The sequence below is a fragment of the Nelumbo lutea genome, chromosome 7 (assembly GCF_056320005.1).
Source record: "Nelumbo lutea isolate HS-2025 chromosome 7, American lotus-T2T, whole genome shotgun sequence".
NCBI lineage: Eukaryota > Viridiplantae > Streptophyta > Magnoliopsida > Proteales > Nelumbonaceae > Nelumbo > Nelumbo lutea.
In genome coordinates, this window is record NC_142690.1 from 12,551,964 (window position 1) to 12,575,791 (window position 23,828).

The following is a 23,828-nucleotide window of genomic DNA, read 5'->3' on the forward strand; positions in this document are numbered from 1 at the left end:
CTATCCCACATCCATTCTCCTTACCATCAATGAACCTAGGCAATGTCTGTACACAAGTTAATCTTCCAATTTCAGGTGGCATAGAAATAAGCTGCCAAGATCCAGTTAAATCTAGATATTGTAGGTTAACTAGGTTTCATGTACCTTTGGCGGTGATTCAAGAAGTTGGTTACAATTTTTGAGAATCAGTGTTTGTAAATTGTAGACGCCACAAATTGATTCTGGTAGCCCCTTAATGTATGTACTATAAACATCAAGATTTTTTTATTTTATTTTTTTTTCTGAAGAGTAAGAAGAAAATTTCATTAAAATAAAAAGAAAACCTTAGTACAATCATCAGAGGGGGGTGATGAGACAGCACCCAGATTTTCAAAATCCAACACAACAAAGAGATAACATCATGAAAGAAAGAGATGGAAAATACTACATAGGCGTCAAAAGAAAACAATTAAAACTCCACAAAAACACGCAAACAGATGCTCGACTCAAATTTCCAAATTGACTCTAACTCTGGTAACTCAGTCATAGCAATACGCGATTCAAATCCAAGACACGTAGATACTTAAAGGTTAAGATCAAACTGTGAAGGACCTGCACATTGAGGATTTCACGTGAGAGTTTATTATGTAGTCGTAGAAATGTGCATAAAATAATGGATGCACTTAGACATCAAATGTACGTACTTGAATTGAATGTATCAAGTAGCGGTGGCACATGCTGAGCCTTTACTAAGATTCAAAATGGTTTATCTCCCTCCACTATAAAGCACATTTCCCATGAAACAAATTGTACCAAGTCATGGATCAAATCATACATAACAAATTGAGTCTTGTTAATCTTGGAAAGTTGAATGAAGGACCTCAGTATCAAATCATCAAAATACTCAGAACCTACATTTCCTTGTGTTGAGGATGAACAAAGCCTTATGCAATCCACAATGGCTCTAGTTTTTCCTTTTTAAATTCATAGCCATTGGCCCTTGGGAAATATAGAGCAATAGGCAAAACACTGTTTAATATGTGTAGGAAGATGATTATAGCTTAGTCTTAGATCTGGCAAAATTTCATTTTCATCTTCTTTTAAGTCCCATGTATATTTCAAGATCATTTAATTTCCCATTCATACTCGTCAACTTTAGCATGTAAGATTCCTCTAAGTGTTTTTGCTGCTAAAGGAAAACCTTGGAATTTCATCAGAATTTCCTTACCAATTGCTATCAGATTTGGATATGCATCTGAGTTCGAATGAACAATTGTTCTTTGCTTGAACAATGCCCAACAATCATCACTTGATAAAAGCCTCCAATCTATGCGCGGTTGTGGTGCCCATGATTGAAGAAACTTTTTCACTCTTGATAGTGACAATAATTTTGCTTCCCTTTGCTCCAGCTCTCAAAGGAAGCCTAAGAACTTAATTCTCGATCACTGTTTCTTTCATTCCATACATCATCTAATACAAATAGAAACCTCCCCCCAGCAGACTCCATGATTGATTTTGTGAGCCTTCTTACATTGAAATGATTTTGCACCTTCTGATCATTGTACACAAGCTGATATTTCCAAGGCCCCCATGCCAATTATGGAAATAATAGAAACATCATTTCCATTATATTCATCTCCTACCCTACCAAAAACACAAGATTCATCCATCAGAGAACTTGTCTGTAGTCACTCCCTCACTTCAACTGGCCTAGCCCAAATTCCCTCCCTCACTTTAACTGACCAAGTACATCCCTTTCTTTGCAATTTCCTCTAATCTTTCAGTGATATCCTTTATTTTAGGTTCTAGCCCAAGTTTAAATAGGAAATATTTCAACAAGGTAAACAATTTTTGTACTTGATTCTCTTGGCTAAATCTCAGAGGTTCTGTGCCGACCTCGTCTAGCATATCATCTACATCATTGGCGATGTCTTTAAGGTCACTTAGCCACATCTTTACTGCCATGTCGCTTAATTATCTGCCTCTCTTCAGCATCGTTGAGCAAAAACTGGATCTTTGACAAAGTTCTCAGAAGCTTCTTGAGGTCCTTACCCACCCCCAACCACAAGCCAAACTCTCGTAAGATGGGAGAGGTCAACTTTTCAAGAGCCACCTGAAAGAGCAGCAAATATAAGTGCCTACCCAACAACTTTTCAAGAGCCTAGTAACAATTCCCAAAGAAAGAAGAGGTCGTTTCTGTTGTTGGAGCAAATGGAACTCACCGCTTCAAGTGTTCCAAAAGATGAGACACCCCAACAGTCTAAAGGAAGCTCTCTCTCTCTCTCTCTACAACTAACAAGGAAAGCCCGAAAAAGCAAATGGTAGTGGTCTTTATTTTATTTTATTTTATTTTTTTGTTTTTTGAGGAAAGCCCTTCACCTATCAACTTTTCAAGCTTGAATTATTGTTCTTAGGTGACGTGCGTGACACATCCACAATCGCAAATCTTATGTAGGTTTTCTTTCCCTTCATTCGCTCAATTGTTATGTGTAGAAGGTTTTGAGCATTGAGGACAGAGTCATATTAAAAAGATAATTTTAAGAGATTTTTTGGGATAAGTTTTGATATGTATGGATACAGATAAAACCAAGTGTGAGATCGATGACAGGATACAGAAGAAAATTTATGGAAGAACTAAAATATGTATTAATTTTTAGAAAATCAATATAATAATAATAATTATTATTATTATTTATATAAATTTTAATAATCAATTTTAGTATTAATTAATGGGCATCCATTAACAATAAAAAAATTATGGTGGTGTGTTTGGTCATTTCAAACAATGAATAGGGTTCAATTCTTCTTATGTCCTATTTATAGTTTACTTAAATGTATCAATTAATAGATAAACAATTATTATATGGCTAATTTAGGAGAAGGAATAACTTTATAGTTGTTAGAGTCAATCGTATAAGGGTAGTTTGGTCATTTATCTTTTAATGAGTGACAGAGCTGCCCTTTGTATTCTAATGCAAAGACTATAAATATAAGATGGGTGGGATGAGAGTGATTGATTTCTTCTTTTTTTATCTGGATGAACCCTTTCTTTCTCCCCTCTATTCTTCTTCTTCTTCTTCTTCTTCTTTCAGACCTAGGACTGAACTAGTGTTAATCGAATCCTGGTATAAAAGCACTAGAAAATCAGTCTAGAATTCAGTTTTTGTCCTATCCTTCTTTTCTCCTTGGATCACCATATTAGACCTGGTTTTTGAAATAACTCACAAACCAATTGGAGGTTTGATAAGAGGCCAAAAAGGAGTGGCCGTGTTTCCTTCTAGGAGGTCACTATGCCTCCAGTTGCTGTGGTGATGTTTGTCTTGCTGGTTTGTTAGAAACCCTCTAACCGATGACTCTAAGATGATTAGCTTATGGACAGGTGTGAACAGAACCCTATAATCAGCTAATAGTATGGTGTGTTCTACCACTTTTGGACTGGATTTCAACTATGTAGCAGTTCTGATTGGTAGGTACGCGTATGGACTGTTTATCTCCCTATTTATGTCTGAATGTGTGTGACAACAGGAAGGTTTTTGGTGCTGAACCCTATGATAGTAGTAGCGTCTCAGCAACAGTTGTTTAATTGGTGTGATGTGTGGTACCTTTTTCTACTCTGTCTCCCTAACTCTTGCTCTCTCACTCGTCCCGTAATGGGCTCATGAAGTGCGTCTTAACCATTATTCCCGATGCTGCCTTCAAGAAAATGTCCTCTCATGCGGCTGCCTCTCTCTTATCGCTCGTCCGCGACAATGATAGATATGGTAAGCTCATAATCGATGAAGGTGGAGTGGTGCCCCTTCTGAAATTGGCTAAAGAAGGCAAATCAGAAGGTTAAGAGAATGCTACTTGGGCAATTAAGGGTCTTCTTGGTCTTGACCCGCTTCGCGTTCTGCATTCCCTTTGGCTTCTTCCTTCTGCTCAATTGACAATGGTATCCTCTACGAAGCCCTACGAAAACCCTAGAAATGGATGGTGATGGCGATGGCAGGAAAACTGTCTTCGTTATTACCAATTCTACGGCGAACCGTGGCTCTTTGGCCCTTAAGACTCTGGTTAGTGAAGTTCGAAAACCCTAGATGGCGGTGGTGGCTTTGTTGGGCGAAGGAGGTGGAGAGAGAGAGAGACGAGAGAGAACCCCATTAGGGGAATCTCTTTATTAGCATGGGAGCTCAATGGAGGGTTGATCTTGATAAGAATGTTGATTTGGGAACCGATCTTGTGTTGACGGAGATGGTGGAAGGAAGATAAAAGGAAGAGAGAGGTTAGAGGAGGAAGGGGACGAGGGTAATAGTGGGTTTTAAAAAAAATTGAACTCACGTGATGTTACATGTGTGCAAGTTTTGATGAAAGATTAACCGATGCTAATGATAAGAGTAGAGTTGATAATTGTTATATACAGTAAAAGTAGCGTTAGTCAATTTTTAAACATAAAGGTATATTTAATCAATTAATTAAATTTAAGAAATTTATCCTTAATAAAATTATAAATAAGAATAATTTTATCAATTTTAGAAGGGCATTTTGCAAAACAAATGACCAAGTTTGGTCAATTAGAAAATTATTCTATGTTTTGAAAATAACGACAAAACCGGTGAGTGGGAGAAAACATAAGCTTTTAAGACCAAAATACCAGTTTTTTTAGAAACCACACTCAAAAAACATTTTATACTAAGGCTAAAAACATCCTTCTCCAGGTTCAAGTGATTTGGGGATTTATTCTCCATCTCTCGTATCTAATTGATTGAGCATCGATACATCACTCATGATGTTGTAATAGCGCCTTGTCTTAGTTCTTGGTGTCATCCACCATTTCCATTCAGCTTTGAAAGCTTAGTATAGAAGCCTCCATCGACTTAGAGTCATTCACTTGGAGGTCGGCAACATCAACTCCATCAAGGCAATATTAGAAAATATAAATTTGTCCCCATCGTCTGTTTTCTCGTGTTTACTGTTGTCTTCCATGCTAGAATAGATGAGTGAGGATCATGACAAATGAAGCTCTCTTGTGCTCAGTTTTTTGCTTGTTTAATTTTAGTTTCATGCTTAAGTCGATTGTATGCTAAGAATTGAGCTTAATTGAGGACTCGAATGATGCAAAACAACTGAAACCTGCTTAGTTAATGAAATGTCCAAGGGAGAAAACTTTGGTTGTTGAGGGAGGGCCAACAACCTAAGTTGTTGGGAATGTTTGTGAGCATGGTATTTTAACCCATTCAATCCCTTTATAAGATTCTCAATAGCCAATAGCCCAATAACTAGAGTTTTTCCCTCTGAAGCATAAGCTTTCCTTTAGTTTTGGCTGATGGAATATTGGTTTTTCACCTTCTATATAGACATAGACTTTGTTTATTCGTTCCATCAATCCATAACTTTTGCATGCATAAGCAATTGACAATCTTAAAATTTTCATATTTAGAACGCCTAAGGAATTCCACAATACTTATACCACCACCACTCAAACAATGTATATTACCTTTTAAACATAGAGAGATTATTTATGAAAAATCTGTTATCATTCATAATGAGATTCATAGTAGTGAAGGCAATACTTATCTTGTTGAAAGTTCTAATTGCATATTTTCATTCATACTTAATTGGGTCCATATCAAAAAGCTATATTTATAAAATTCAAAATGGTTATTAAGGTGTTTAATTATGTGAAACACAAGAAACATGTTTGTACAATCAACAGAACTAATAAGAAAATACAAATTGGCATTGGAGGTTTACAACATTAATTTCCTAGTAATAAAAGGTTGGTAATAGAGAAGTGTAGTAATAACATGGAAATGATATGTGGTGCCAAAATCAAGGCTATGGCACAAGAGTTTTAAACTTACTGTGGTTTACATTCTTTTAGGAGGATTAGAGTGAATGTTAGTAGGTCAATGAAGTTTTACTATGACAATCAAATGCAATCAACATAATACATAACCCTATCCATCAGTTGGTTATTCACCAAATGTGTAGTCAAATCAAAACTTATGAATAATTGAGTCAAGCTGAACTTAAAAGTATTTATTCTTAGTTTGAGGGGTAGTATAAATAAGTGTAATTGTTTTGCAAGATGCTTGGCGTTCTAAGTAACACTTTGTTTTTCCTTTTAAATATGGATTGTACTTATCCTTTATCTATGTGTATTTTCAATTCTATACTTCTATAGGATGATTTATACTAGTAGCACCTTTTTCAAGAAAGTATACTAAAAACCATCCGGCTTGTTCAATGTTGAGTGTTTTTAAGGTTGTAAAACACCATTCGGGCTGTCCTATATCAGATGGTTTGTACACATATGAGAATCATACAAAACCATGTGGTTATGGGTTCTAGTTACATTTGATGGTGTTACTACAAGTAGATCATAGAGATAGATGTTTACATTATAATTGATGTTTCAAAATTGTAAGCAATTATCTGGTCTATTTAATGCCAAATTGTTTCTAAGTCTATAAAACACCATATATTCTCCACTATACTGGATGGTCTATGCACTTGTGAGAATCATATAGAATCATGTGGTTTATTGGGTTCTAGGTGCATTTGATGGTGTAACTACAATTAGATCATTTGGGGGATAAATCATCGAGATAGATGTTTATATTATAGTTGATGTATCAAAATTGTAAGCAATCATCCGATCTATTTAATGCTAGATAGCTTCTAAGTCTATAAATTAAACACCATCCGTTCTCCACTATACTGGATGGTTTCTAAGTCTATAGAACCATGTGGTTTATTGGGTTCTAGGTGCATTTAATGGTGTAACTACAATTAGATCATTTGGGGGATAGATATTTGCAATTATAATTGATGTTTCAAAATTGCAAACAATCATCCAATCTTTTTAATGTTGGATGATTTTTAAGTCTATAATATACTATTTGGTCTTCCATTATATTAGATGGTCTGTACACTTGTGAGAATCATATAAAACCTTGTGGTTTGTTTTGTTTTAAATAATTTGAGAGTGTAAACACTATTTTATCATCTAAAACCTTGTTGGGTCTTAGATGAATCATATGCCTAAATCTGTTGAACACCATCTGGTCTATTTCATACCGGATGATCTAAGCACCTATGAGAATCATATACACATTTGTGGTCTATTCGGTTTTAGATGCATTTGAGGGTGTAAATACTATGCGATCACTTGGTTGATCAATGTTTGCTACTATCTAATAATTGAAATTTTCAAACTTTCTTGTTAGCTTCCCTATCTCAGATGCAAGAGCTTTATATGTTTTGTTTAATTTTTCATTCATTAATTTATTAGTAATAACAAACCCGTTAGTATGATAAAAAGCTTTTGTTGTTTGATTTAATACTACTAGAAGTATCTATAGGTTTTTCTTTGAGAAAAATCTAGGCCTAGGATGAAATTGGACCAATTCTGGATGAACGAATGGATTCATTATTTTTCTTTTGATTTTGAGGAATAGCAGTGAAGGCGTTTGGAAAACCCGATGCAGCCCACATTCTCCAAATCATTCCCTGCCCCAACGTCCCTCTAATAATTTATTTCCATTGCAGATGTTTCATCCTCTTCAGTAGTGCAACCCTACCGTTCCATCACTCATGTGCTCACGTGTCCTTTGGTTTGGTGATTTGGGGAAAGTGTAGCAGTGGAATTGGTTGTTGGCTTGGTGAAGTGTAGCAATGGAGTTGGTTGCTACCATTGATGCCAAAGAAATGGGAGAGAGAGAGAGAGATGAGAAGAAGAAGGGTATTGTCATTGGTGCTATGTTTTGGTCATTGCCTCTGCTTCAGTCACTTGAATTCGAATTGGATAACGAATGGAAAGTAGCAGTAGTTGTAGGCTTGTAGCAATGAGGAGAGAGAGAGAGACGCTTACCTGTATGAAATAAGCTTAAGACGATGAGGATAGTGAGAAGAGGTAGAAGAATTTCGTCTAGTGGGAGAGAGAATAAAATTTGGGTAGGCTTTTTAAGAAAGGACTTTTTGGTCCTAAAATGTTGAACTTTTTAAAACATAACTGAATTTGCCAATTTGCTAAACTTTATTAACTTTTATGCAAAAAGCCCATTTCAGAATATATATTTTTGAAAGGTAAAGCAAATACTTCTATTTAGGCTCAGTTTGGAAAGAGTACAAATACAAATATGTATTGTGCAAATACGTATAAAATACAAGGTTTTGCACTCACATATATATATATATATATATATATTTGGACTCCTTCGAAACTGAGCCTAGACTGTGTTTGGTTGCAGTGCAATTTTATTTGCACAGCACAAATGCATGGGGTGCAAATGAAAAAAAATGCAAATTTTCATTTAATTTTGTTTTGGGTTTTACTTTATTTTGCTTCATGTGTACTACTATCAAACAAGATAAACTAAAATTTGAAACAAAAATAGGTTAAATTTACACATAAATCATTTGCATTGCCATACTTTTGCATCAGTGCAAATTTATTTGCATTGCAACTAAACACAACATTAAGGACATAATTTAGTTGAAAACTTTTACGGTTTGAACTAAGTTAACAAATATATAGAGCTGTCAATGGGTCAAATTTGGGTTGGGATAGGGTGTCCGAGTCACAAATGATTACAAATTTGGACAAAATCATAGACCCAAACCTCTTAATTAATAATCGGGTTTGACCCAATAGACCAAATTATACTGATAGTTATAATTATGTGTAAATAATAACATAAAACTTGACTTTTGATAATTTAACCTTTAAAAATGACAGTGAAATAGTAAATTATTTATATGTTAATAAATAAAGTGTTCTTAACTAAATTTATCTTATATATTATCTATCAAATTTACCATGTGAGACATAAAATGTAATAACAATTACAAAAAAAAATTGAAATTTTTTATAATAATATTAAAAAATGATCGATTTGAATCTAAACCAATTCGCAACAACCAAGAACCAGAACCCAATTATTAATTGAAATAAAATCAAATAGCCAGAACCAATGTAATTGGTTTGGTTTGATTTGATAAATCAGGTAGAACCGACCCATTGGCAGTCATATTTATATTCTTTCAATTTTTAATTTTTAAGTTGTAATAACTAGCGATGAATGAAAATGCAACAATGATCTTTAGCGGATCTTCATCTCTAATGGATTTTCCAATCTATATGATTTTGAGGACTTCTAAAGTCGCATCGGGCGATAGATAAAAGTATAACAAATCCGTAAAAAACTTCCTTTGATTTGATCCTGATGGCAGTACAAAACTCATGGCCGTCAATAGTTGAATTCTTCCAAAGATCGAGGACTCTAGAGAGTGCCTACTAGAAACAAAATTGTAACGAGTGATACAACACCCAATGAAATTTGAAAAGTAAACATGTAAATTGTTGATATACCCACATATAACTGACATGTTTATACATGCCCACGATAACTCTACCCACGTGTACTCACAACACACACTAGGAGGATAAAATGTTCTTCATGTGTGGCTGTGATGTTATATGTGGGTAAACGTAAACAGAGTTTGTGTGAGTAGGATATCCGGACTCGTATGTTTTACACATTTTGTAATAATCATACCATTCGATCCGGGTCTGGTTCCTAGGTCGAACGGTCCAACTGTCCACTTCAAACAAATGGCCTACTTTGACAAAAAAATAAAAAAAAAAAGAAGCAAAAAATAACCAAAAACCGTTGTCAAGGTTGATAGTTTGACGGCCCAGGTTAGCGGTCCACTAACCAAATCAATGGTTATTGGCAAGGATTAAGGTATCAATACAACTCCTGATACAGGGCGTACTATGACTAGATATGTATCTTACGAACAAGGTTCAAGTTATCGTTACATATCAGCCTGTATCGGCCAATACGTATCATTGTAGGACCCTTTTGATATGCCCCTACAGTGGGTGTTTCGGGGGTCTAATCGGTTCAGGGGATAGAGGGGTCCTAGATCGGCTCCCTTGAACCAGTTTTGAAAAAAATAATAAAAAAAGGTAAAAAAACGAGTATCGATTTTGAACCTTGCCTACAAGTCATGCGTATCGATACGATATGCCTTCGTATCAGGCCGTATTGCATCGTATCGGTGGATACAATCCGATACACCGATATGGAGGCATATTTGTGTCTAGTTTGACAAAATTGTACACTGAGTACTTTTGGATTGTTTTTCATCTTTAATACTAGCTAAAAAATAGTATTATGAAAATTGAAATAAATAATTTAAGATTTAATTTTTCCAAAAAATTAATAAAAACTAAAAATTATAAAAATAATATATTTCATCTACCTTAGATGATTTATATATTTTATTTTACACATAATTATATGTTAAAAATGAAAGCATAGTTATTATATAAGAATACTAAATAAATAAAAATTTCCAACAAAATTAATGGAAAACAGAAAATTATAATTATAAAAACTGAAACGAATAATTTAAGATTTAAGTTTGCCAAAAGATTTATTAAAAACTGAAAATTAAATATAGTTTATTTTATCTACCTTAAATGATTTATTTGTTTTATTTTATAATTATGTGTAAAATGAAAACATATTTTATTATTTAAAAAACAGTTGTTATTTAAATAAATTTATAAATTAATAAATATTCCCAAAACTTAATAAAAATTGAAAATTATAATTATAAAATTGAAAGAATGATAATTATTGTACAATGTTTGAATGTTCTAGAGTCATAGTATTGTTTATTGTTATATTTCTCTTCATATAACCTATTGAAGTATGCATTTCTCATGTCTTTGTATCTTATTCATAGATAATTCAGCTTTTGGTTTAATATTATTAATGTATTTATGTGATTTGTATGCATTTCACTAGCATATCCAAACATTTCTATATCTTTCTTCCGTATCCATGCATTTCAAAGGCGAATCCGTATCCGTATTTAAATTATTTGATACGATACTCAATACAAATACTTTGATCCTTGGTTATTGGCCAAAAAATGATTTTTAAGTAAAATTAAACGATCAAGTGACCATTCCCGGTTTTTCTGGTCCTGTTGTTGTCTGGTCCAGAGCCCTTAGCAAGTAAGTATAGTCGTATAGATGCTAAGCCAGCCCCGGCCCGGCCTATCAAAATTGGATCTAATTCATTTAACTCGCAAGCATAATAGTTAATTAAGAGTAGTGCTGACGTAATCATAGAGACTACCGTTAGTTAGATGTTGGAATCGAATCGGAGAGAAATATATCTCCCACTAAAATTCAAAACCCAATTACCATTTCCATTCCTACGATAATCTCTCTCTCTCTCTTCTCGGCTTTTACTGTCATTTCAGTCTCTGTTGCTACCTCCGTCAGTCGATCTTTTGGTGCTGAAGGCTTGTTCAACCCGAAGAGAGTATTCAACTTGATAATCTGAAAACCTGTTAGTCCTTTTCTTTTTTCCTTTTTGTTATTCATGATTATTATTTTTTTGTAGTTCTGGTTAATTTTGGTGAAAACATCTAAGTTAGTATAGCGTAATAAAAGTTATATTTTCGTTCTTGCATTAAAGTTTCTTCTGTGTCTCCAACCTCGAACAAATTTAGGGTTTTGGGTTTTGGTTGCGGCACTAGTCGAAGCAGAGGCACAAAACCAAAAAACTTAGTTGTCTTCGCCTTTCCTTTTTTTTTTCTTCTTTATTCATAAAATCTTGTTGGTTTTTGAGTTTTCTGTGGTCATCGTAAAGATTTCTTGGGTTTGGAGATGGGAATCTAAGATCTGGAGGAAACGTCTATATGGATTTCCAAGAGAGTTTCAATTTCAAAGTAGATTTCAAGCGAGCGAAGACATTGTTGCAGAGGCTTAACAACTAGCGGGGCGCCCTCGTTGAGTTAAATTTCTGTTTGGGTTTCAGATTCGGACATTTAGTCTCACCATAACGTATGAAATTCTCTAAGAAGATTAATATTAGATGTTGGGTTTTGGAGATGCAGAGATCTCATTGGTCTTGATGGGGTTTTTCTTTCTGACAAGTGACGACTAGACAGAGGATTTTGTAATTTCTAATTTGGGTTAGAGAAAAGGTTGAAAATAACAATTTGAGGCTTGTATTTATGAAACCGATATTCATTTCCAGTGATGTTATTGGTTTTGAGATTTATTTTGTAGTTGGCTCCTTTTGTCTGAGATTGAGTTGAGATATAACCAATGCTTTGATAGTGTTTAGGAGTAGCTGGTAAGGAATGACTTATAACTAAGGATTTATAGAGAATTGAATTGCCAAAGTGGGTTTAGAAATTGGAAAATTTTGTTGATTGTTCTATTTGTTTTGTGTGTGTGTGTGTGTTTGAAAATGTTAGCGTGGACGCTATTGAATCGTGGATTGATGAGGTACAGTCAGCCATATGTTTCTAGTGCAGATGACCTCGAGGATAGTACATGCTTAAGAAAATCATCTTCAATTTCAAGGGCTTATATGTGGATTATTTGTTATGGAGAAAGTTTCTTGAACCTCCTATGGCTGTTTCTGTTTGCTTTGGTGATTGGCAATGCAATTTGAATATAGCTGTTTAGTGCCCTTGTACCTTGGGATGGTGGGTATTATTTCGAATTCTGTGGTTTTTTTTTACAAACGTTTTTAGTATGGGAGGAAAATGTAATTGGAAATGGGAAGTGTTGACTCCTTATGCTGCTCCCAATTGTTGCCACTCTTGGGCTTCTCTTCCTTTGTTTTGTTTTGTTTTATTTTATTTTTATTTATTTTTTTTGTTTTTTGTCAGTGTGTGTGTGTGTTTTTACCTTCAGGAGGACTTTTATTATTTGATGATTCAATATTCCATCCAATGTTGCAGCTAGTGATGATGACTGTGAAGTGGCTATATGATTACTATTATCATAAAAAAAGTACTAAAAGGGCAGCTCAGTGCATGAGTCTGTTTCCAAGATTTGGACCCTGGTCACCCAAGTCGCAATGGAGCAGCCTAACCATTGCACCAAGGCCCACCCTCGCTAACATAAAAAAGTACTATCTTTATATCATTTAAACAATTTCTCCAATTGCAACATCTTACTCAGAGAGAATCTGATTTGATCAAATGATACGAAGCATATCAGTCTTCCTCTGCTCTTCATCTTTTCTTCTTTGCAATTGATTTCTACTGAAATCTCTATTTAATGTAGTGTGATTTGATGTAGCTAGGATTTAGGTTCTGGCATCAATATTTCTTTTGTACTTCCAAACTTAAAATCATGGTTGTTAGTTGTTTTCTTGAGGTTATAACTTTTGTAGTTCTTAGTATTGACTTGCCTAATAATTTAGTTCTTTCTATTGGATTTTGTTTTTGATAGGTAACCTCAATTCATTTCATTAATATAAACAAATATGTACAATAAGGATCCAAGAAAAGGGGTAAAAAACCCCCTAGAAAACAGAAATTACAAACTGAGCCCAGTAGAATTGCCCCTTATTTACCCCTTGCTTAGGTAAAGAATTAGCCAGTCCATTTGCATCCCTTGGAGCCCATTGAAATAGTATTGTCATTTTTTTTTCTTTTTTTGATAGGTAACTTTAGAAAAAATTTATTATGAAACAGAGAATATATATACATACAACCATCCCAAAGAGAGATACAACTAAACAGAGAATATATATACACATCCCACCACTTGAGTGGAATTTAGATAGTGGGATCTGCTAAATATCTTTTTTTTTTTTCTTTCTTTTCCCGTATACTTTTATTGGATCTTGGTGGCTTTAAGATGGGACTGAACTGAAATCTGAAATGTAAAACCTTCGTTACCCTCTTTTGGAAACAATACCCAATATAGAGCCAATGAATGGCAAGTCCACACCAAACCAATAACTCTTGAAGAATTTTAAATTCCATTACCACACAAATACAGCATCATCAACAGAAGCCATGGAAAAAGTTCATTAATGGAAGTTCAGCAATCACAAAAGTCAAATTTCAGAATTAAGCTGCATGAGTTCATGTAGGATTTCAGTAAAAGGAGACTCATTTCTCCTACATAGTGCAGTTATTTACTTATGATCTTTTCTTTCATTTTTTTTAATTGTCCATACCTTCACCATTTGTCATTATCTTTGGTTCATTCTGGTTCATTCTCCATATTCACCATTCTGGTTTTCGTAGCAAAGGTTTCAATACAGTCATTTTGAACAGAATGTGGGAATGGGGAGAGTACTTCAACAAAGTGGGAGGTAGCACAAAAGTTTCTTCTCTGTTTTTCTATTCCATGTCACAAATCTCATTGGTCTCCTCTAGTTTCTCACTTTCTCCTCTGCAATGCTTGTACTTTCTTGTCCTTAATGTGTATATCTCTTCCAGGTGACAACATCTCCTGATTTCTCCTCTGTTGTCTCCTTACCTAGGAAGCTTGAAGGAGTTGGTTTCAGCTAGGATGGCTCCTGACTAGAAGTCTTTACACACATTGAAATAGATGATGGTGTGGTGTTTTGGAGAATATAGTGGGAAATTTTTTTTGATCGATAATATAGTGGGGAATTTAAAGGTTCTAAAAAGATTGAGAACTGGTTATCTGACTTTATTTGATGCTTTCTCCTTTTAACAGCGGAAGTACATAGGGAAGAGAAACAAGAAGCATAGGAGAAGAGACGGTTGCTGGTTAATCACTTTTGACATGACAGCATTTGAACTGGACTTGAAGAAAAATCATTTATTCAAATGCACTGGATCCGGAGTGATATATAAGTGATCATGCAATATATTGTGTTGTATCTAGTAAGTATTCTGTTTGAACTTGGTATGGTAGGGATACTAGGGGTGCAACTTGGGTACCCAAACTGAAGATTTTACAGTTTACATTGCCTTGGGCTTGGGTCCATTCAAAATGTAACTTAGCATATATTGCATAGTCACTTATATAAGTTTCAAACTTATCATATACAAATATGAGAGCAGGATGGACAAGATAGAGGGGTGCATATACAAATGTGATAGGAGTGTACCACGTTGATTAAAAAAAAATTTGTAAAATGAGCAATGTTGTATGGAGCAACGTTGGCAAATCAAGACAACATATACAAAAATGAGTGTGGTGGGAATGTAAACATTGAGATGGATAAGTGGGAAAACTAGAAAATATAAGGTTCGAAATGAGCTTTTCTGAATGAATCTAGGATTAGTTTCAATAGTTAATAAAATGCAGGAAACTAGAATAAGAAGGTTTATTATGTGCAAAGAAGACCATCTACAGAATCAGTAAGAAGAAGTGATTTGTTACAAGTTCTTGGGGCTAGAAGAGCTAGGGATGAAGACATGGGTTGAAGTTGTGAGAAATCATTTAAGGGCCCATAATTTATCAATGGATATTGCATTGAACAAAATGTAATGGCAGCACAGGATTCACGTAGCTGACTCCAATAGGAATTCTTTTTTTTTTGTTTTGGTATGAAATGTGTATTCCTTGGTAGGATATTGACATTGAAAAAAATAATAAAACAACTCTAGAAGTTTATCAATGTGTATTCCTTTGATGCTCACTAGTAATTGTCTATATACACAACTTAGTCCAATATGACATCTTTGGAAGCACCAACACAATTGGACCAACGAAAAGCTTTCATCATGTTTCAACATATTCAATAGACCCTGGGTGTGATTTCTTCTAGAGGATTGTCTCTAGGTTACCAAGGCTACTGCCTAATCTTGGACTGGGAGTTGAAGGAGATAGCAGCCCTTTTATCGAAGGTTGAACTTACAAGATTGGAAGTTGAAGGAGATAACAAATCTCTTATCCAATCTCCAAGGCTGCTGCCCAACCTTGGGTGTGCTAGACCAAAGGATTTGGAAGTGGAAAATTGATGCTTCTCTTATCTACTTTTTCACAACACAGTCTTAAAAACAAATGAAAACTATTGAAGTCGTAGTTGTTAGTTATAACGAACCCCACTTGAAATGAACACTCCACCACCTTAAACACCAAAGATCTTTAACAAGGCCAAGAAAGTTGAGCCAAACATATTTAATATTGGAACCTTTGCTGAATCCAAACAATAAATACCCAAAAATTGACTTGATGAGCTACTAACTACAATGGCCTAATTTTTTAAGATTTTCAAGAATATTTACTTATTGGGAATTTGATAAGTATGATAGATCCATGTTTTTAATTAGTGTGGAATTCAATAATTAGAAGATTTTATAATAGTTCTCTTAATAATTTAATAGCAAGTTCAATGAACATATAATAAACTTAACTGCCAATACATATCAATAAGAGCATATCAATGAACATATAATAAACCTTTTGGATTGTATTAGCGACCCAACTTACATCACCACAACTTCAATCAATAAGAGCATTCACAACTAAAAATCTTCAATATATCCATCTATTTTATAACAGAGCATGTAATAAACTTAACTGCCTAATTGCAAATTCATTTGAGTTGTTCACTTGGTTATCTGGTCAAGGTTTGACTAGCCATTTTGTTATTATTAACATTTGAAATCATGAAAGACATATAGGTATGTATTGCAATACCTTAATGGCCTACCAACTACAGATCAAATTTCATTGGAAGTCTTTGACTTAAGACTGTGTCTGATTTATGGAAAAATTTTTGTGGGATGGGGAAGGGTGAGATGGATCATGGGAAAGTGAAAATAGGTGGAAAATTTTCGTGTTCCATTGTTTGGTTGCAAAAGGGAAAGTAGTAGGAGAATCAACCTTAGTAATAATTATTAATTGATTAATTTGTAATGTTTTTATCATTTTTTATTTTACTATTATTAATTATAAATATTTTAATGAAATATTTTTAATTAATTAATATTGATAATTAGCTTATTAATTTTTCATTAAGAATTAATATTGTAAAATTTATTTTATTAATTTTTACTATGACTTAATTTGTAATATTATTTTTAATTATTTAATGTTTTTATTGAATCACTAATTAGATTAATAATAAAATACTTTTTCTTTATTCATTATTTACATAACTAACTAATTATTAATTAGTGAATAATACTTTTTTTATCATTTAGTATTTCATTATTAATTAGATATTAATTATTTAAAATCCATAATTAGTTAGTTAGTTATTATTAATTAATATTTTACATTTTATTAGTTTATAAGTTACTATTAATATTATATTTTATTAATAACCATGACTTAATTAATAATTTTAATATTTTAATATTAATTATTCATAAATTATTAAATTAGTTTTCATTGATAAGTTATTTATGATAATTGATTTTAATGAAATTATTAATTATAAAATAATTATTAAATATTTTTCTGTTCATACTTATTTAATTAATAATATTTTTATGAATTAATATTTTATTTTTAGTTATTAATTTTATATTAATTGTAACATTAATAAATATTTTAAGTTTTATTATTAATATTTTATTTTATTAATACTTATGACTTAATTAATAATTAATTAATTAATTAAATTATTATTAGGGTTGATTTTTCCATTGTTTTCCCTTTTGCAACCAAACAATGGGATATGAAAATTTTCCATTCATCCTATCATTTCCCATCCCACCAAAATCTTCCCACAAACCAAACACAACCTTAAATTAGAGACTTCCAATGAAATTTGATCTGTAGTTGGTAGGCCATTAGGGTATTGCAATACATACCTATATGTCTTTCATGATTTCAAATGTTAATAATAACAAAATGGCTAGTCAAACCTTGACCAGATAACCAAGTGAACAACTCAAATGAATTTGCAATTAGGCAGTTAAGTTTATTACATGCTCTGTTATAAAATAGATGGATATATTGAAGATTTTTAGTTGTGAATGCTCTTATTGATATATATTGAAGTTGTATTGATATAAGTTGGGTCATTAGTCCAATCCAAAAAGTTTATTATATGTTCATTGATATATGCTCTTGTTGATATGTATTGACAGTTAAGTTTATTATATGTTCATTGAACTTGCTATTAAATTGTTACGAGAATCATTATAATATCTTCCAATTATTGTATTGCACACTAATTGAAAAGCATGGATCTTTCATGTTTATCAAATTGCCAATAAGCAAAGAATCTTGAACATCTTAAAAAATTAGGCCCTGGTAGCTAGCAGCTCATCAAGTCAGTTTTGGGTATTTAATGTTTGGATTCAGAAAAGGTTCTAGTATTAAATATGTTTAGCTCAACTTTCTTGGCCTTGTTGTTGGAGATCTTTGGTGTTTATGGTGATGGAGAGTTCAAGTGGTGTTTATTATAACTAACTACTATTGGTTTCGTTTGTTTTTAAGACTATCTTGTGGAAAAAGTAGAGAAGAGAAACATCAATTTTCCACTTCCAGATCCTTTTCTCTGGCACACCCAATGTTGGGCAGCAGCATTGGAGATTGGATAAGAGAGCTACTATCTCCTTCAATTCCCAGTTTTGTAAGTTCAACCTTGGATAAGAGGGTTGTTATCTCCTTCAACTCCTAGTTTGAGGTTGGACAGCAGCCTTAGAAACCTATCTTCTAGAAGAAATCATGCCATACTGTTGAATATGTTGAAACATGATGAAAGCTTTTCATTGGTCCAATTGTATTTGCGCTTCCAGAGATGTCATATTGGACTGAGTCGTGTATGGAGACAATTACGAGCATCAAAGGGACCCTTGGACATGTATGTGTGAACAGTGAATATGTATTGGACAATGATTTAAACGTAATAGAGTAACAATGTAGCTTGAGTCATCTAGAGAATTCATTCCAAGAATTGGTTGCTGCCGAACATATGGCTGTGCCAGAAACATTTGGCAATTTTTTGGACGAAAATTCTTAGAAACCATTCTTTTCTGAAATGATTCTGAGAATGAGAATTCCCATAATTGATGCCAAGGACCTTTGTCTCTTGGACATGAAGCTAGATTTATACTTAGCCTTTTTGTGTCAATTGAATTTGAATTTGTACAAAGGGTAGCTAGTTTTGTAGCTGACTTGTTATATTGTAGAGTCTTGTAGGGGATTATGGTGTAGAAGGAAAATCCTTTAGTGATCTAGTTGATTTTTTGCATAATGTTGCTACTATGCTAAGGGAAATAGATACCCAAGGATGTAAAGCTTATTTTTTATTTTTCCTTTCGTAATAAAAATTTCTTTTCTTTCCAAGAAAAAGGATTGATTAGTTTATTATTGACTTGCATGATATTTATGTGAAATATCCTTTTATAGTTTGTTTTTATTTTAATGTTTTTAGGGTCATTATCTATGTGATAACAAAGAACAACATGTTGAAAGAGGAAAGGAGAAGGCGAAAACAAAGAGTATGATCATTTGTACAAATATGGACAAAAGATTTTGAAGAAGATGACTCTTGAAAAAGTCAAGATTTTCTTGTATGCAACTAATAGTCCAGATTACTTGTTCCTGATGGTATAAATCTTTGGTGCTTCAGCTGACTGTAAGGGCCATTCTTGATCTAGACAAAATGGAAACCTTTTTATGGATGTTCTGTTGGAAATTCAGGTTCATCTAGGGTGTAGGACATATTGTTGTAAGAGAGTCTTGTGGCTTATTCTGGTCCTAGTTGGTCTTACAAATTATGAAGCTTTTCGCCTTTTCCCTTCCTACTGTAGCCTAGATTGTTTTAGATGCATGAATGAGAAAAGGCTGGTTGAATGTGACTCCTTGGTGCTCTAAAATTTTGTGAAGGGAATCAAAGTGGGAACGTGGAATTTGTCTCATGACGTAACGAGTGCAAGTTACTGCTCTCTATTTGTCTCTGTAGTTTTAGTGTTTGAGTGAAGTGAGTTTAGTCAGGTCCTCTTCGGCATTTCTTTATGGAGTCTGTTAAATTCAAATCCTGTTAAGGCTGTAAGAGATGTAGACTCATGAGTTACAGTGAACTCCTTAGACATGTCAGACTCAAGACTCTGATGTATCAAGGAAGAACCTGTTTCCTTTCTGGAAAGGTAGATGGGTTGGGTGGGGAAGGAACAGATGATTAATATGGAAGAGATGATAAATCTCATAGCATAGTATAGTATTGCAATGACAGAGTGTCATAGATTTTGCTACTAAGAATTTCTTATTTAAAAGTCTATTTGGATGGACAAGAGGTAGCAAAACACTTGTCAGAAGCCTAGTATTAAACTTGTCCACGTAGAGACCAGTGGGGAAGAAGTGACATGAAGAATCATTTGGAGGGATGCAAGATACAAGATTCTCTCTAGGGATGATTTTAAACTTGCCCTTTAGACAAAGGTAGAGAACAGCCATAAATTCTGTAAAGAAAAATCTTAAGTTTTATGTTATATTACTCAAGTTTGGTGATCTCTAGCTGTTCAATCCAGAATGCTTTTGGAGATTTATAAGAATGTCATGTTGTGTTCTAGGGATCCTTTTTCAATCCAGAATTCTTGCCAACTATATATTACTCATGTCAACTGAACTCAAGAGATCTTTGTCCCAACTATATAGAATTGGCTACATGAATCCTTTTTCATCATTTTTCTGTGTGTTCCTGTTTGCATGATTTGGTGTGTGAGTGTGACCTTATTTATCTAAGTTTAGTCTGTATTGGAAGTGTTGATAAGTGGTTCTTAATCTATGAATCATGTCATGCATAATATGCTAAACTGAGGAAAATTTTCAGTTAACATAGAGATTCCATTTTCATCTTCACTGAAGTTTTACTCTTTCATCTGTTGAATGACAATAAAAGCGAAACCATTAGTGATGTCAAGCACATGGGCTCAAAGGCAGTTGATCCTTCAAGATGAAAATCTGGGCATTTTCCATAAAGGTATTACAGCATGTTCATTATTGGTTGCATTTTATGTTGTCAACATGATGAATTTGGTTATCCATAACCAGATTGAAAATTTCTTTTCTAGGGCCTGCTGTTGATGGGAGGAACATAAGTTCTAAAGTAACTATCAAGAAAGGCAAAGGGGGCTTTGGCAACCGGAAAGCTCTTGGCGACATTACCAACATATCATGTCCTCAACAGGAGACACCATCAAAGAAGAAGAATCATCCAAAGGATGAGTTCAATATAGCCGAGGAAGCATTTCTACATGACCACAGAAAATGCACAGAGAAGCAAGAAGCAGCAATGGACCATTATTTTTTGGACGCATTTCTTTTAGATCATGGTCATTACATGACTCTGACAATCATTTCTCTTTGTTTTTGATGCACTGAAGTGTCTAAAACAATCATTTCTCTTTGTTTTTGTAGTTTTGATCAGTGCCCATCTTATCACTGTTAATGCACACCTAGTATTATTATTTAACCCTGAAAGCTGATATATAGCATACAATACAGTATGATACGCATTTTATGCTTTCAACCATGATTGGGGGGAGTTGACACGACAATGTTGGACATGCTTTTTCATGGGTCCCACCTTATCTCTGGGGTGAAGATGACTAAGAGTTGCATAAACTTGCTTACTAGCATTTCTCTTGTTAGAATAGCATATATTTTGGTGTTTCCACATTTCTCTTGACTGTGTAAGCTATTCACTTGCAGATTTAATTTCTCCTGCTATATCCATGAAACCTAAACAAGCAGAGGTTTAGTATCCTTGAACGGATTCTGCAAATTTTTATTTTTGGTCTTTCTTTCAATATTCTCTACTTTTATATTTAATCTTCATGCTAAGTAATATACTTTGTTTTTTGTTGCAGACTATGTTGAAGAGTCCTCCTAGGTTACTGGAATTGGAGCTGGAGCCAGAACTGCCAGTGCCTGCATTACCTGTCTGGTTGGATTCTCCAATTCAATGGGACACTCCTCCTTCCTCCCCTTTGCATTTTGAGCCAGTCGAATTTAGACTAAAGCCAGATGATGATATCAGTATTGGTTCCTAGGTTTGCTCTAAGAATTTCTGCTTGGCATGCCATAGTGGTCTCTCAGTCATGAATGGCTATGAGCTCAGCTATCTCTTCAAATTTAAGCCCCAGCAACTGCAGATACTAACTTAACAATCTCTTTTGCCTTCATGAACCGTGCATGGCACTTTAGCATTTTGAGTAGAAGCCAATATTACATTTCAAACTTGTGATCTTTGAACCTTCATTAGATCCATAGAATCATGATAAGATTGATAGGGTCCATTTAGAAACGTGAGTAAAAATGTCATCGGTCAATTTTTCTTATTTGTGATTTCCTGGAAATTATACAAAGAGACCTTTTGTATTTCATACCTAGATGGGACATAATGCAGATGTTGCTTTGTATGAAGGCTTTTTTCAGCACCCCACCCCACTTTTTCTTTCTCTACAGCAATGAGTCTAAGCTAATAGACAGCAGTTCCTTTTGTTGCCATTTTAATATTTTTAAAATGGCTCAATGGACGTGGATCAATGTATTAATAAATAATTTAGCACTCATAAATTAACATCGGATATGGAATTAAACAGAATAGAATGGAATAACAAAACTGGAAGAGTGGAACTAAGATGGAAAGTTGTATATTGAGAACAATACATGCTTGAGAGTGACGGAGCCATAAACGTGGGGGGTGAGTTTGTCTTTGAGTTGAAATTCTCCATTTTCGGGGAGTCGTGGAGTTTTCCACCGGACTTGTAAAAACCAAGCCTTTTCTCATTAATTGAATCACTTGAATTTAGTTACTTAATTCTTTTAAAAACCAAGCCTTTTCCAAAGTATTTTCAAGCAACGTTCAAAATATTGATATGCCTGATACACCGGTATGGGTGTATTGGGCGAATCAATACTATTTTTTTTAGTTTTTTTTTTTTTTTTTCTGAAACCGGTTCAGGGGGGCCGGTTTAGGTCTCCTCCATCCCCTGAACTGGTCAGACCCCCGACACATCCACTATAGGGGTGTATTGGTGGGGTCCCAGAACGATACGTATCGGCCAATACGGGCCGATATGTGATACTTTGAACATTGCTTTCAAGATTGATGTTACTTATGAATTATGATCCATTTATTAATCAAATGTATCTTGTTCGAATTTTCTAGCAACTAAAACACTAGAAAATGAACTCACATTTGGTCTCAGCAATCAAATGCAGGATGCAAAATTGTGAAAATAAATTTTCATTTCTCATCATCCTTTTTCGTCCCATCCTTTAGAGTGAAGAAGACCCAAACACGTCCAATATTAGAAAATCCCATTTCTGTTTTCTTTCACATACTAGAATACAAGTTCATTATTAGTAAATAGTAAGGGAGCGGATTGGGGTTGGTTCTACTTCTCCAAGAAAGAAAATGAATTTCAACTTAATTAGTGAACAACAAGAAACGATTACATTTTATATGATAAAGCGTGAGTTCACGGGTGTTCAGTGGAAGCAAGAGTTTAAACTCCAGATAATTAAACTTATCTAGGGAAGACACCCATCTGATTAGAGCATGGTTTTTAAAAACGAACGGGTGACCAAACCGGTCAGGGTCCGGTTACCGGTCGAATGGCCAGTCCATTCTGACAAAAAAATAAAAAAATTTAAAAATTGGAAAACGGTCAAAAACGTTCGAATGGTTAACCGGCTGGTTCAGCGGTTTACTGACCAAAATCAACAGTTTTGAGGGAAAAAGCAGTTTTGGAGAAAAATGAAACCGGTCAGGTGACTGGTTTCCGGTTTTTCCGGTCCGGTCCGGTTTTGAAAACAGTGGATTAGAGTGTTTGCTACGGAACAAGACAAGCAAAAGCATCACTCTTCTACAGGCTCCATGACCAGCCTCCATCATGTCGGTGACTCGGTGGTGCTCCTATGCTTTGCAGCATGGGCAGCTCTGATGAAGAGACCAGATATGAACACCTTCAGAGGTGTTGGTATCCTCACCTTTCAACTTCATCGCATAAAATCACAGAGTTAATGGATTCAATTCGTGTAAATGATGCCAAAGACGCCTTCATCAGTTGATTAATTATTAGGATTATAATCCACATAAGAACATGGGTGTAGAATCCCGCTATGAATCTCAAGACCAACTGAG

The 23,828-nt window shown here is 34.1% G+C and overlaps 1 protein-coding gene and 1 pseudogene across 3 annotated transcripts; one reads left to right on the top strand and one right to left on the bottom strand.

Moving 5' to 3' along the window:
- Positions 1–669: 669 nt before the first annotated feature.
- Positions 670–11,194, bottom strand: LOC148845147 (putative disease resistance protein RGA3; annotated as a pseudogene).
- LOC148845148 (protein PATRONUS 2-like) lies at positions 11,069–22,103 on the top strand. 3 transcript variants are annotated; one of them, XM_088953770.1, is made up of 6 exons: positions 11,149–11,333; positions 14,483–14,652; positions 20,577–20,657; positions 20,749–21,009; positions 21,389–21,432; positions 21,547–22,103. In XM_088953770.1, exons 3-6 carry the CDS (start codon positions 20,591–20,593, stop codon positions 21,727–21,729), a joined length of 555 nt encoding a protein of 184 aa, XP_088809896.1. In that variant the 5' UTR covers positions 11,149–11,333; positions 14,483–14,652; positions 20,577–20,590; the 3' UTR covers positions 21,730–22,103. The 3 variants fall into 3 exon arrangements, with proteins under 3 accessions (XP_088809894.1, XP_088809896.1, XP_088809897.1); XM_088953771.1 differs by lacking the exon at positions 11,149–11,333 and adding an exon at positions 14,283–14,356; XM_088953768.1 differs by lacking the exon at positions 14,483–14,652 and having other exon boundaries at positions 11,069–11,333.
- Positions 22,104–23,828: the final 1,725 nt, after the last annotated feature.